This window comes from Oncorhynchus gorbuscha, unplaced genomic scaffold, assembly GCF_021184085.1.
Source record: "Oncorhynchus gorbuscha isolate QuinsamMale2020 ecotype Even-year unplaced genomic scaffold, OgorEven_v1.0 Un_scaffold_1932, whole genome shotgun sequence".
Taxonomy (NCBI): domain Eukaryota; kingdom Metazoa; phylum Chordata; class Actinopteri; order Salmoniformes; family Salmonidae; genus Oncorhynchus; species Oncorhynchus gorbuscha.
Genome location: NW_025746578.1, coordinates 4,744 through 19,889, shown reverse-complemented (window position 1 = coordinate 19,889; position 15,146 = coordinate 4,744). Strand labels below are relative to the sequence as shown.

General features: G+C 36.3%; 1 protein-coding gene across 1 annotated transcript in view; it reads right to left on the bottom strand.

Moving 5' to 3' along the window:
• The window catches only part of LOC124024581 (serine/threonine-protein kinase/endoribonuclease IRE1-like), a 54,362-nt gene extending 40,277 nt beyond the window's left edge, over nt 1-14,085 (bottom strand). Inside the window, exons 1-2 of the mRNA XM_046338480.1 lie at nt 13,682-14,085; nt 5,953-6,067 (exon numbers count right to left, since the gene is read on the bottom strand). Of these exons, the coding sequence (XP_046194436.1) occupies nt 5,953-6,067; nt 13,682-13,750 (184 nt within the window). The 5' untranslated portion in view covers nt 13,751-14,085. The remainder of the gene's footprint in view (nt 1-5,952; nt 6,068-13,681) is intronic.
• Between the last annotated feature and the right edge of the window lie 1,061 nt (nt 14,086-15,146).

The window sequence follows — 15,146 nt, the reverse complement described above, 5'->3', positions numbered from 1 at the left end:
TATTATTATATTATATCTTATTATACTATACTGTATATTATTATACTATATATTATTATACTATACTGTAGGTATATATTATACTATATATTATTATACTATATATTATACTATATATTATTATACTATATATTATTATACTATACTGTATATTATTATACTATATATTATTATACTATATATTATCATACTATACTGTAGGTATATATTATACTATATATTATTATGCTATGTATTATTATACTATACTGTATATTATTATACTATATATTATTATACTATACTGTATATTATTATACTATATATTATTATATTATATATTATTATACTATACTGTATATTATTATACTATACATATTATACTATATATTATTACACTATACACATTATACTATACATATGATTATACTATATATTATTATATTATATATTATTATACTATACTGTATATTATTATACTATACTGTAGGTATATATTATACAATATATTATTATATTATATATTATTATATTATATATTATTATACTATACTGTATATTATTATACTATATATTATTATACTATATATTATTATACTATACTGTAGGTATATATTATACTATATATTATTATACTATATATTATTATACTATATATTATTATATTATATATTATTATACTATACTGTATATTATTATACTATATATTATTATACTATATATTATTATACTATACTGTAGGTATATATTATACTATATATTATTATACTATATATTATTATACTATATATTATTATATTATATATTATTATACTATAATGTATATTATTATACTATACATATTATACTATATATTATTACACTATACACATTATACTATACATATGATTATACTATATATTATTATACTATACTGTAGGTATATACACTGCTCAAACAAATTAAGGGAACACTTAAACAACATAATGTAACTCCAAGTCAACCACACTTCTGTGAAATCAAACTGTCCACTTAGGAAGCAACACTGATTGACAATATATCTCACATGCTGTTGTGCAAATGGAATAGACAACAGGTGGAAATTATAGGCAATTAGCAAGACACCCCCCAATAAAGGAGTGGTTCTGCAGGTGGTGACCACAGACCACTTCTCAGTTCCAATGCTTCCTGGCTGATGTTTTGGTCACTTTTGAATGCTGGCGGTGCTTTCACTCTAGTGGTAGCATGAGACGGAGTCTACAACCCACACAAGTGGCTCAGGTAGTGCAGCTCATCCAGGATGGCATATCAATGCGAGCTGTGGCAAGAAGGTTTGCTGTGTCTGTCAGCGTAGTGTCCAGAGCATGGAGGCGCTACCAGGAGACAGGCCAGTACATCAGGAAACGTGGAGGAGGCAGTAGGAGGGCAACAACCCAGCAGCAGGACTGCTACCTCCGCCTTTGTGCAAGGAGTAGCAGGAGGAGCACTGCCAGAGCCCTGCAAAATGACCTCCAGCAGGCCACAAATGTGCATGTGTCTGCTCAAACGGTCAGAAACAGACTCCATGAGGGTTGTATGAGGGCCCGACGTCCACAGGTGGGGGTTGTGCTTACAGCCCAACACCGTGCAAGACGTTTGGCATTTGCCAGAAAACACCAAGATTGGCAAAATCGCCACTGGCGCCCTGTGCTCTTCACAGATGAAAGCAGGTTCACACTGAGCACATGTGACAGATGTGACAGAGTCTGGAGACGCCGTGGAGAACGTTCTGCTGCCTGCAACATCCTCCAGCATGACCGGTTTGGCGGTGGGTCAGTCATGGTGTGGGGTGGCATTTCTTTGGGGGGCCGCACAGCCCTCCATGTGTTCGCCAGAGGTAGCCTGACTGCCATTAGGTACCGAGATGAGATCCTCAGACCCCTTGTGAGACCATATGCTGATGCGGTTGGCCCTGGGTTCCTCCTAATGCAAGACAATGCTAGACCTCATGTGGCTGGAGTGTGTCAGCAGTTCCTGCAAGAGGAAGGCATTGATGCTATGGACTGGCCCGCCTGTTCCCAGACCTGAATCCAATTGAGCACATCTGGGACATCATGTCTCGCTCAATCCACCAACGCCACGTTGCACCATAGACTGTCCAGGAGTTGGAGGATGCTTTAGTCCAGGTCTGGGAGGAGATCCCTCAGGAGACCATCCGCCACCTCATCAGGAGCATGCCCAGACGTTGTAGGGAGGTCATACAGGCACGTGGAGGCCACACACACTACTGAGCCTCACTTTGACTTGTTTTAAGGACATTACATCAAAGTTGGATCGGCCTGTAGTGGTTTTCCACTTTAATTTTGAGTGTCACTCCAAATCCAGACCTCCATGGGTTGATACATTTGATTTCCATTGATAATTTTTGTGTGATTTTGTTGTCAGCACATTCAACTATGTAAAGAAAAAAAGTATTTAATAAGAATATTTCATTCATTCAGATCTAGGATGTGTTATTTTAGTGTTCCCTTTATTTTTTTGAGCAGTGTATTATTATACTATATATTATAATATACTGTATGTATGTATAAATTATTATACTATACTATATATTATTATACTATACTATATATTATTATACTATACTGTATGTATAACTTATTATTATATACTATAAATTATTATGCTATACTATATATTATTACACTATACTATACTGTAGGTATATATTATTATACTGTATATATTATTACACTATATTTTATTATTATACTATACTGTAGGTATATATTATTATACTATATATTATTATACTATACTGTAGGTATATATTATTATACTATATATTGTTATACTATACTGTAGGTATATATTATTATACTGTATATATTATTACACTATTTTATTATTATACTATACTGTAGGTATATATTATTATACTATATATTATTATACTATACTGTAGGTATATATTATTATACTGTATATATTATTATACTATACTGTAGGTATATATTATTATACTATATATTGTTATATTATACTGTAGGTATATATTATTATACTGTATATATTATTATACTATACTGTAGGTATATATTATTATACTGTATATATTATTATACTATACTGTAGGTATATATTATTATACTATATATTGTTATACTATACTGTAGGTATATATTATTATACTATATATTGTTATACTATACTGTAGGTATATATTATTATACTGTATATATTATTACACTATATTTTATTATTATACTATACTGTAGGTATATATTATTATACTGTATATATTATTATACTATACTGTAGGTATATATTATTATACTGTATATATTATTATACTATACTGTAGGTACAAATTAGTATATTATACTATATATTGTTATACTATACTGTAGGTATATATTATACAATATATTATTATACTATGTATTATTAAACTATAGGTATATATTATACTATACTATACATATTATACTATATATTATTATACGATATATTATTATACTATACTGTAGGTACAAATGAGTATATTATACTATATATTATTATACTATACTGTAGGTATAAATTAGTATATTATACTATATATTATTATAATATACTGTAGGTATATATTATTATACTATACATTATTATAATATACTGTAGGTATATATTATACAATATATTATTATACTATTTATTATTATACTATACTGTAGGTATATATTATTATACTATATATTGTTATACTATACTGTAGGTATATATTATACAATATATTATTATACTATGTATTATTAAACTATAGGTATATATTATACTATACTATACATATTATACTATATATTAGTATACTATATATTATTATACTATACTGTAGGTACAAATTAGTATATTATACTATATATTATTATACTATACTGTAGGTATATATTATTATACTGTATATATTATTATACTATACTGTAGGTATAAATTAGTATATTATATTATATATTATTATACTATACTGTAGGTATATATTATTATACTATATATTATTATAATATACTGTAGGTATATATTATACAATATATTATTATACTATTTATTATTATCCTATACTGTATGTATAAATTATTATGCTATACTATATATATTATTATACTATATATTATTATACTATACTGTAGGTATATATTATTATACTGTATATATTATTACACTTTATATATTATTATTATACTATACTGTAGGTATATATTATTATACTATATATTATTATAATATACTGTAGGTATATATTATACAATATATTATTATACTATTTATTATTATACTATACTGTAGGTATATATTATTATACTATATATTATTATAATATACTGTAGGTATATATTATACAATATATTGTTATACTATTTATTATTATACTATACTGTAGGTGTATATTATTATACTGTATATATTATTATACTATATTGTAGGTATAAATTAGTATATTATACTATATATTATCATACTATACTATATATTATTATACTATACTGTAGGTATATATTATTATACTATATATTATTATAATATACTGTAGGTATATATTATACAATATATTGTTATACTATTTATTATTATACTATACTGTAGGTGTATATTATTATACTATATATTATTAAACTAATCTGCAGGTATATATTATTATACTATATATTATTATACTATACTGTAGGTATATATTATTATACTATACTATACATATTATTATACTATATATTATAATATACATATTATTATACTATACTGTATATTATTATACTATACATATTATACTATATATTATTATACTATATATTATAATATACATATTATTATACTATACTATATATTATTACACTATACTGTAGGTATATATTATTATACTATACTATACTATTATTATACATATTATTATAATATATACATATAATATACATATTATTATACTATACTGTAGGTATATATTATATTATCATATATATTATTACACTACATATTATACTATACTATATATTATTATACTGTAGGTATATATTATTACACTACATATTGTACTATATATTATTATACTATATATTATTATACTATACTGTAGGTATATATTATTACTCTACATATAGTATAATATATATTATTACACTACATATTATACTATACTATATATTATTACACTATACTGTAGATATATATTATTACACATTATACTATACTATACTATTATTATATATTATACTATACTATATATTATTATACTATATATTATTATACTGTAGGTATATATTATTACACTACATATTATACTATACTATATATTATTATACTATATATTATTATACTGTAGGTATATATTAATACACTATACTGTAGGTATATATTATTACACTACATATTATACTATACTATATATTATTATACTATATATTATTATACTATATTGTAGGTATATATTATTATACTATATATTATTATACTATATTGTAGGTATATATTAATACACTATACTGTAGGTCTATATTATTACACTACATATTATACTATACTATATATTATACTATACTGTAGGTATATATTATATTATACTATATATTATTACACTATATATTATTACACTATACTGTAGGTATATATTATTACACTACATATTATACTATACTAAATATTATTATACTATATATTATTATACTACACTGTAGGTATATATTAATACACTATATTGTAGGTATATATTATTATACTACATATTATACTATACTATATATTATTATACTATATATTATTATACTATACTGTAGGTATATATTATATATTATACTATATATTATTATACTATACTGTAGGTATATATTATTACACTACATATTATACTATACTATATATTATTATACTACATATTATACTATACTATATATTATTATACTATACTGTAGGTATATATTAATACACTATACTGTAGGTATATATTAATACACTATACTGTATGCGGGCGTGAGAGCGGGTGCTGACCTTCTTTGAGGGTCCATTTGATGTCTCCAGACTGCTTGGAGACAGCATGTAGACTCCCATCCAGAGTAGACACAAACAGTAGAGACTCTGGTAGAGTTACACTCACTGATTTCACCTGGGGGGTAGAGAGAGAGAGACTGACTTCACCTGGGGGTAGAGAGAGAGAGACTGACTTCACCTGGGGAGTAGTAGAGAGAGTAGAGACTGATTTCACCTAGGGAGTAGAGAGAGAGAGAGAGAGAGACTGACTTCACCTGGGGAGTAGAGAGAGAGTAGAGACTGATTTCCCTAGGGAGTAGAGAGAGAGAGACTGACTTCACCTGGGGAGTAGAGAGAGAGTAGAGACTGATTTCACCTAGGGAGTAGAGAGAGAGAGAGACTGATTTCACCTAGGGAGTAGAGAGAGAGAGAGACTGATTTCACCTGGGGAGTAGAGAGAGAGAGAGACTGATTTCACCTAGGGAGTAGAGAGAGAGAGAGAGACTGATTTCACCTAGGGAGTAGAGAGAGAGAGAGAGACTGATTTCACCTAGGGAGTAGAGAGAGAGAGAGAGACTGATTTCACCTAGGGAGTAGAGAGAGAGAGAGAGAGAGACTGATTTCACCTAGGGAGTAGAGAGAGAGAGAGAGAGACTGACTTCACCTAGGGAGTAGAGAGAGAGAGAGACTGATTTCACCTAGGGAGTAGAGAGAGAGAGAGAGACTGATTTCACCTAGGGAGTAGAGAGAGAGAGAGACTGACTTCACCTGGGGAGTAGAGAGAGAGAGAGGAGAGACTGACTTCATCTGGGGGTAGAGAAAGAGAGGGAACAATGTCATGCTCTGATCCAGTGGAAACGTCATAAAATAGGCCGACCTGATTACTGATTATCCCCTTGAACAAATAGCCTCCAGCTGTCCTGAGCTCACTGGTGCAGGAAACTGAGGTTCCCAGAATATTTTATACAATGCAGCGTGTTTGTTAGCAGGAGCTTCAGGCCAGAAAAAAAAAAAGTTACTCGTTGATACAATGTTTCAAGTTCGTTGCAGACAGGCCATGTGGAACCAATGTGATTTATAGTATTATTATTTTTTAATTTAAAACAATCTTGTTCAAACTGCAATGTTATTTGTTTTTTTACTTAATTAGAAATATAAAAGTTACTTTTTAGGCTTGTTTCATTGTAATTTTTTGGTTTTTGATTGAATTTTCATTAACCACATGACAATGATATTAAAATACGAGGACATTATTATAAAAAAATATATATTTATTTTTTTTCACCTTTATTTAACCAGGTAGGCAAGTTGAGAACAAGTTCTCATTTACAATTGCGACCTGGCCAAGATAAAGCAAAGCAGTTCGACAGATACAACGACACAGAGTTACACATGGAGTAAAACAAACATACAGTCAATAATACAGTATAAACAAGTCTATATACAATGTGAGTAAATGAGGTGAGAAGGGAGGTAAAGGCAAAAAGGCCATGGTGGCAAAGTAAATACAATATAGCAAGTAAAACACTGGAATGGTAGTTTTGCAATGGAAGAATGTGCAAAGTAGAAATAAAAATAATGGCGTGCAAAGGAGCAAAATAAATAAATAAATGAAATCCAGTTGGGAAAGAGGTAGTTGTTTGGGCTAAATTATAGGTGGGCTATGTACAGGTGCAGTAATCTGTAAGATGCTCTGACAGCTGGTGCTTAAAGCTAGTGAGGGAGATAAGTGTTTCCAGTTTCAGAGATTTTTGTAGTTCGTTCAGTCATTGGCAGCAGAGAACTGGAAGGAGAGGCGGCCAAAGAAAGAATTGGTTTTGGGGGTGACTAGAGAGATATACCTGCTGGAGCGTGTGCTACAGGTGGGAGATGCTATGGTGACCAGCGAGCTGAGATAAGGGGGGACTTTACCTAGCAGGGTCTTGTAGATGATATGGAGCCAGTGGGCTTGGCGACGAGTATGAAGCGAGGGCCAGCCAACGAGAGCGTACAGGTCGCAATGGTGGGTAGTATATGGGGCTTTGGTGACAAAACGGATTGCACTGTGATAGACTGCATCCAATTTGTTGAGTAGGGTATTGGAGGCTATTTTGTAAATGACATCGCCAAAGTCGAGGATTGGTAGGATGGTCAGTTTTACATGGGTATGTTTGGCAGCATGAGTGAAGGATGCTTTGTTGCGAAATAGGAAGCCAATTCTAGATTTAACTTTGGATTGGAGATGTTTGATATGGGTCTGGAAGGAGAGTTTACAGTCTAACCAGACACCTAAGTATGTAGTTGTCCACGTATTCTAAGTCAGAGCCGTCCAGAGTAGTGATGTTGGACAGGCGGGTAGGTGCAGGTAGCGATCGGTTGAAGAGCATGCATTTAGTTTTACTTGTATTTAAGAGCAATTGGAGGCCACGGAAGGAGAGTTGTATGGCATTGAAGGACTGTAATTATTTAATCAAACAGTGTGCTTAAAGCATCAGACCAGTTCAGAATCTGAGACAGCCAGCAGGAGAGTGAGGACTGTAATTATTTAATCAAACAGTGTGCTTAAAGCATCAGACCAGTTCAGAATCTGAGACAGCCAGCAGGAGAGAAAGGACTGTAATTATTTAATCAAACAGTGTGCTTAAAGCATCAGACCAGTTCAGAATCTGAGACAGCCAGCAGGAGAGAGAGGACTGTAATTATTTAATCAAACAGTGTGCTTAAAAGCATCAGACCAGTTCAGAATCTGGGACAGCCAGCAGGAGAGAGAGGACTGTAATTATTTAATCAAACAGTGTGCTTAAGCATCAGACCAGTTCAGAATCTGAGACAGCCAGCAGGAGAGAGGGACTGTAATTATTTAATCAAACAGTGTGCTTAAAGCATCAGACCAGTTCAGAATTGGAGACAGCCAGCAGGAGAGAGAGGACTGTAATTATTTAATCAAACAGTGTGCTTAAAGCATCAGACCAGTTCAGAATCTGAGACAGCCAGCAGGAGAGAGAGGACTGTAATGATTTAATCAAACAGTGTGCTTAAAGCATCAGACCAGTTCAGAATCTGAGACAGCCAGCAGGAGAGAGGACTGTAATTATTTAATCAAACAGTGTGCTTAAAGCATCAGACCAGTTCAGAATCTGAGACAGCCAGCAGGAGAGAGAGGACTGTAATTATTTAATCAAACAGTGTGCTTAAAGCATCAGACCAGTTCAGAATCTGAGACAGCCAGCAGGAGAGAGAGGACCGTAATTATTTAATCAAACAGTGTGCTTAAAGCATCAGACCAGTTCAGAATCTGAGACAGCCAGCAGGAGAGAGAGGACCGTAATTATTTAATCAAACAGTGTGCTTAAAGCATCAGACCAGTTCAGAATCTGAGACAGCCAGCAGGAGAGAGAGGACTGTAATTATTTAATCAAACAGTGTGCTTAAAGCATCAGACCAGTTCAGAATCGGAGACAGCCAGCAGGAGAGAGAGGACTGTAATTATTTAATCAAACAGTGTGCTTAAAGCATCAGACCAGTTCAGAATCTGAGACAGCCAGCAGGAGAGAGAGGACTGTAATGATTTAATCAAACAGTGTGCTTAAAGCATCAGACCAGTTCAGAATCTGAGACAGCCAGCAGGAGAGAGAGGACTGTAATGATTTAATCAAACAGTGTGCTTAAAGCATCAGACCAGTTCAGAATCTGAGACAGCCAGCAGGAGAGAGAGGACTGTAATTATTTAATCAAACAGTGTGCTTAAAGCATCAGACCAGTTCAGAATCTGAGACAGCCAGCAGGAGAGAGGACTGTAATTATTTAATCAAACAGTGTGCTTAAAGCATCAGACCAGTTCAGCACATATAGTTGAGGTTTCACATGTTCTGGAGATGAACATTATATGCTGTCTGAATAGAATATAAACCGGCCTGCTTCTGTTCTGGAGATGAACGTTAGGTGCTGTCTGAATAGAATATAAAACCGGCTTGCTTCTGTTCTGGAGATGAACATTAGGTGCTGTCTGAATAGAATATAAAACGGGCCTGCTTCTGTTCTGGAGATGAACATTAGGTGCTGTCTGAATAGAATATAAACGGGCCTGCTTCTGTTCTGGAGATGAACATTAGGTGCTATCTGAATAGAATATAAAACGGGCCTGCTTCTGTTCTGGAGATGAACATTAGGTGCTGTCTGAATAGAATATAAAACGGGCCTGCTTCTGTTCTGGAGATGAACATTAGGTGCTGTCTGAATAGAATATAAACCGGCCTGCTTCTGTTCTGGAGATGAACATTAGGTGCTGTCTGAATAGAATATAAAAAGCGGGCCTGCTTCTGTTCTGGAGATGAACATTAGGTGCTGTCTGAATAGAATATAAAACCGGCCTGCTTCTGTTCTGGAGATGAACATTAGGTGCTGTCTGAATAGAATATAAAACCGGCCTGCTTCTGTTCTGGAGATGAACATTAGGTGCTGTCTGAATAGAATATAAAACGGGCCTGCTTCTGTTCCGGCGATGTCGCCGTAATGATCGTATTAAACTGGATCCATCTCTGATTGACTGTTATCAACCACTGCTCTCCTTGTTTTTCACCTGAAATGTCCGTTACACCAGGACAACCTGAATAGCGAGATAACCCCACCCCCCTCCCCGTCTCCTTCTCAGCAAAGAGACCGTTTACCACATGTTGTGTGTTTAACCCCACCCCCGTCTCCTTCTCAGCAAAGAGACCGTTTATTTACTCAACAAGGGGTGGCAGCATAGAACCCCGGACTCTGTATGGCGCCTTAAAGGATATGTGGTCAGAGTAGAACCGGACTCTGGCGCCTTAAAGGGATATGTGGTCATAGAACCGGACTCCTGTATGGCGCCTTAGGGATGTGGTGGTCAGCCGGACTCTGTATGGCGCCTTAAAGGGATATGTGGTCATAGAACCGGACTCTGTATGGCGCCTTAAAGGGATATGTGGTCATAGAACCGGACTCTGTATGGCGCCTTAAAGGGATATGTGGTCATAGAACCGGACTCTGTATGGCGCCTTAAAGGATATGTGGTCATAGAACCGGACTCTGTATGGCGCCTTAAAGGGATATGTGGTCATAGAACCGGACTCTGTATGGCGCCTTAAAGGGATATGTGGTCATAGAACCGGACTCTGTATGGCGCCTTAAAGGGATATGTGGTCATAGAACCGGACTCTGTATGGCGCCTTTAGGGATATGTGGTCATAGAACCGACTCTGTATGGTTTTAGAATATGGGTCATAGAACCGGACTCTGTATGGCGCCTTAAAGGGATATGTGGTCATAGAACCGGACTCTGTATGGCGCCTTAAAAGGGATATGTGGTCATAGAACCGGACTCTGTATGGCGCCAAAGGGATATGTGGTCATAGAACCGGACTCTTATGGCGCCTTAAAGGGATATGTGGTCATAGAACCGGACTCTGTATGGCGCCTTAAAGGGATATGTGGTCATAGAACCCGGACTCTGTATGGCGCCTTAAAGGGATATGTGGTCATTTAACAAGGAATGTCCATACGTGTTTCAATGTCCAATGCCTTTACCTTTAAACTACAACATATAGAGGCATCCAAATGGTAAAAACGCCGGAGAGCCATATACCCTCTTTACGCACCATTAGTTACGGAGAGCGATATACCCTCTTTACGAACCATTAGTTACGGAGAGCGATATACCCTCTTTACGAACCATTAGTTACGGAGAGCGATATACCCTCTTTACGAACCATTAGTTACGTTATTGCCTACAATATTAGACAGGTTACTATAACGGATTACATTTTAAAAAGTAACCTACACAGGACAGACAGACAGACAGACAGACAGACAGACAGACAGACAGACAGACAGACAGACAGACAGACAGACAGACAGACAGACAGACAGACAGACAGACAGACAGACAGACAGACAGACAGACAGACAGACAGACAGACAGACAGACAGACAGACAGACAGACAGACAGACAGACAGACAGACAGACAGACAGACAGACAGACAGACAGACAGACAGACAGACAGACAGACAGACAGACAGACAGACAGACAGACAGACAGACAGACAGACAGACAGACAGACAGACAGACAGACAGACAGACAGACAGACAGACAGACAGACAGACAGACAGACAGACAGACAGACAGACAGACAGACAGACAGACAGACAGACAGACAGACAGACAGGACAAGGGGGGTTTGTTCATTTCCAGCATACTAATTCTTGAAGTGTATTAGAGTCCCCTCTCTCTCTCTCTCTCTCTCTCTCTTTGTACGTGTTCCCGAAATAGACCAACCGGACAGTGGCACCGTACCCAGCGAGCCACACACCCGCAGTGGGGGTTTCCCCCCCTCCCCTCCCCCATAAACAAGTAAATAACAACAAACACTCACCTGTAAATCGGTTCCTTTCCAAGACAGCAGCAACAACAAACACTCCCCTGTAAATCGGTTTCCCCTCCCTCCCCCATAAACAAGTAAATAACAACAAACACTCACCTGTAAGTCGGTTTTCCCCCTCCCCTCCCCCATAAACAAGTAAATAACAACAAACACTCACCTGTAAATCGGTTTTCCCCCTCCCCTCCCCCATAAACAAGTAAATAACAATAAACATCATCTGTAAGTCGGTTCCTTTCCAAGTAAACAACAACAACACCACCTGTACCGGTTCCTTCAAGTAAACAACAACAAACACCACCTGTAAATCGTTCCTTTCAAGTAAACAACAACAACACTCACATGTAAGGAGCTTCCTCCTCCCCATAAAACAAGTAAACAAACACTCACCTGTAAGTCGGTTCCTTTCCAAGACAGCAGCAACAACAAACACTACCTGTAAGTTTGTTTTCCCCTCCTCCCCCATAAACAATAAACACTCACCTGTAAATCGGTTTCCCTCCCCTCCCCATAAACAAGTAAATAACAACAAACACTCACCTGTAAGTCGGTTTTCCTCCCTCCCCATAAACAAGTAAATAACAACAAACACTCACCTGTAAGTCGGTTTTTCCTCCACTCCCCCATAAACAAGTAAACAACAAACACTCACCTGTAGGTCGGTTCCTTTCAAGACAGCAGCAACAACAAACACTCACCTGTAAGTCGGTTTTCCCCTCCCCTCCCCCATAAAACAAGTAACAACAACAAACACTCACCTGTAAGTCGGTTCCTTTCCAAACAACAAACACTCACTCCAAATCGGCCCCTTCCAAGTAAACAACAACAACACTCACCTGTAAATCGGTTCTTCAAGTAAACAACAAACACTCACCTGTAAATCGGTTCTTTCAAAATAACAACAAACACTCACCTGTAAATGGTTTCCCTCCTCCCCCATAAACAAGTAAATAACAACAAACACTCACCTGTAAATCGAGCCTCCTCCCCTCCCATAAACAAGTAAACAACAACAAACACTCACCTGTAAACGTTTCCCTCCCCTCCCCATAAACAAGTAAACAACAAACACTCACCTGTAAATCGGTTTCCCCCTCCCTCCCCCATAAACAAGTAAATAACAACAAACACTCACCTGTAAATCGGTTTCCTCCCCTCCCCATAAACAAGTAAACAACAACAAACACTCACCTGTAAATCGGTTTCCCCCTCCTCCCCATAAACAAGTAAACAACAACAAACACTCACCTGTAAATCGGTTTCCCCTCCCTCCCCATAAACAAGTAAATAACAACAAACACTCACCTGTAAATCGGTTTCCCCCTCCCTCCCCATAAACAAGTAAATAACAACAAACTCTCACCTGTAAGTCGGTTCCTTTCCAAGACAGCAGCAACAGCAGCAGGAGGAGACAGCGTGTTAACTTCCCCATGGTTGTAGATCTACCAACGGGAATCTCGATCAACGCAAAGAATCGTGTTAATTAACCTTACAAGAACAAGTGGTCGAATTATCTGTCAACTTTTCTCCAGCGATCGTCCATTTTGGTCTACACAGCCACAGGGCTTCGTTTGTTGAACTTTTTGTTTTGTTTTTTTATTAAAGTCTTCTTTATGATTGACGTGTTTTATTTAACGTGTGTTACCAGGTTGTGGATAGAAGTAGGATGAGAGATCCGGAGAGACCATCACAACAGTACCGACTAAACGACGAGCCCCCACCATTACGGTTTCCGTGTTGGAACGGATCCTGTGACGTCAGTTAGAGTGGGTGTCCTTCGGTTCTCGTCGGTAGGCGGTCAGGACCGACGGAATGGTCCCGTCCCCCCAAAAAAACGGCTCAAAATAGTTAAATAACAGAGAATATAGTGGTTTTGTTTATGTGGCGGTTTTTCCTCACCAACATACCCATCATAAAGTATATAACTCAGGCTAAACGGCGCAATGCGACCTGCTGTCAAATCATGTGGGGCTGGCCCCGCCCTCTTGTTTGATTGACGGCCGTTCCTTCCAATGGTAAAAGGAGAGTTGGACTGTAACCGGGGGCGGGGTTTAGAATGAGCTGGACGCCACCTTAGAACACGTGGAAACGGCAATGTGGCTCGCGGCTTTGTGATCACTGCAACACGCAGGTGAAAGAGAATAGAGATGGTGGTAGAACAGAGAAGAGACATCTATGCCTTTATTAAGCTCTCTCTGTCTATTCCTCTCTCTCTCTCTTCCTCTCTCTCTCTTCCTCTCTCTCTCTCTTCCTCTCTCTTCCTCTCTCTCTCTTCCTCTCTCTCTCCCTTCCCCTCTCTCTTCCTCTCTCTCTCTCCCTTCCTCTCTCTCTCTTCCTCTCTCTCTCTTCCTCTCTCTCTTTTCCCTCTCTCTCTCTCTCTTCCTCTCTCTCTTCCTCTCTCTATCTTCCTCTCTCTCTCTCCCTTCCCCTCTCTCTCTTCCTCTCTCTCTCTCTTCCTCTCTCTCTTCCTCTCTGTCTCTTCCTCTCTCTCTCTCTCTCTCTCGCTCTCTCTCTCTCTCTTCCTCTCTGTCTCTTCCTCTCTCTCTTCCTCTCTCTCTCCCTTCCTCTGTCTCTCTCTCTCTCTTTTCCTCTCTCTCTTCCTCTCTCTCTTCCTCTCTTCCTCTCTCTCTTCCTCTGACCCTGTGTCGCTCTGTTTCTTCTTCTTCTTGTAATTTTCCCTGACTTTTCTCAGTTTATAGTGCAAGGGGTACTAAGGTGAACATAATTATAGATTTAAAAAAACATTTCAAAATGAATCCCACCAGCACTACATATACTATAATACCCACGTCCAGGCTATCCCACAGTCTCCATAGACAAACATTGGC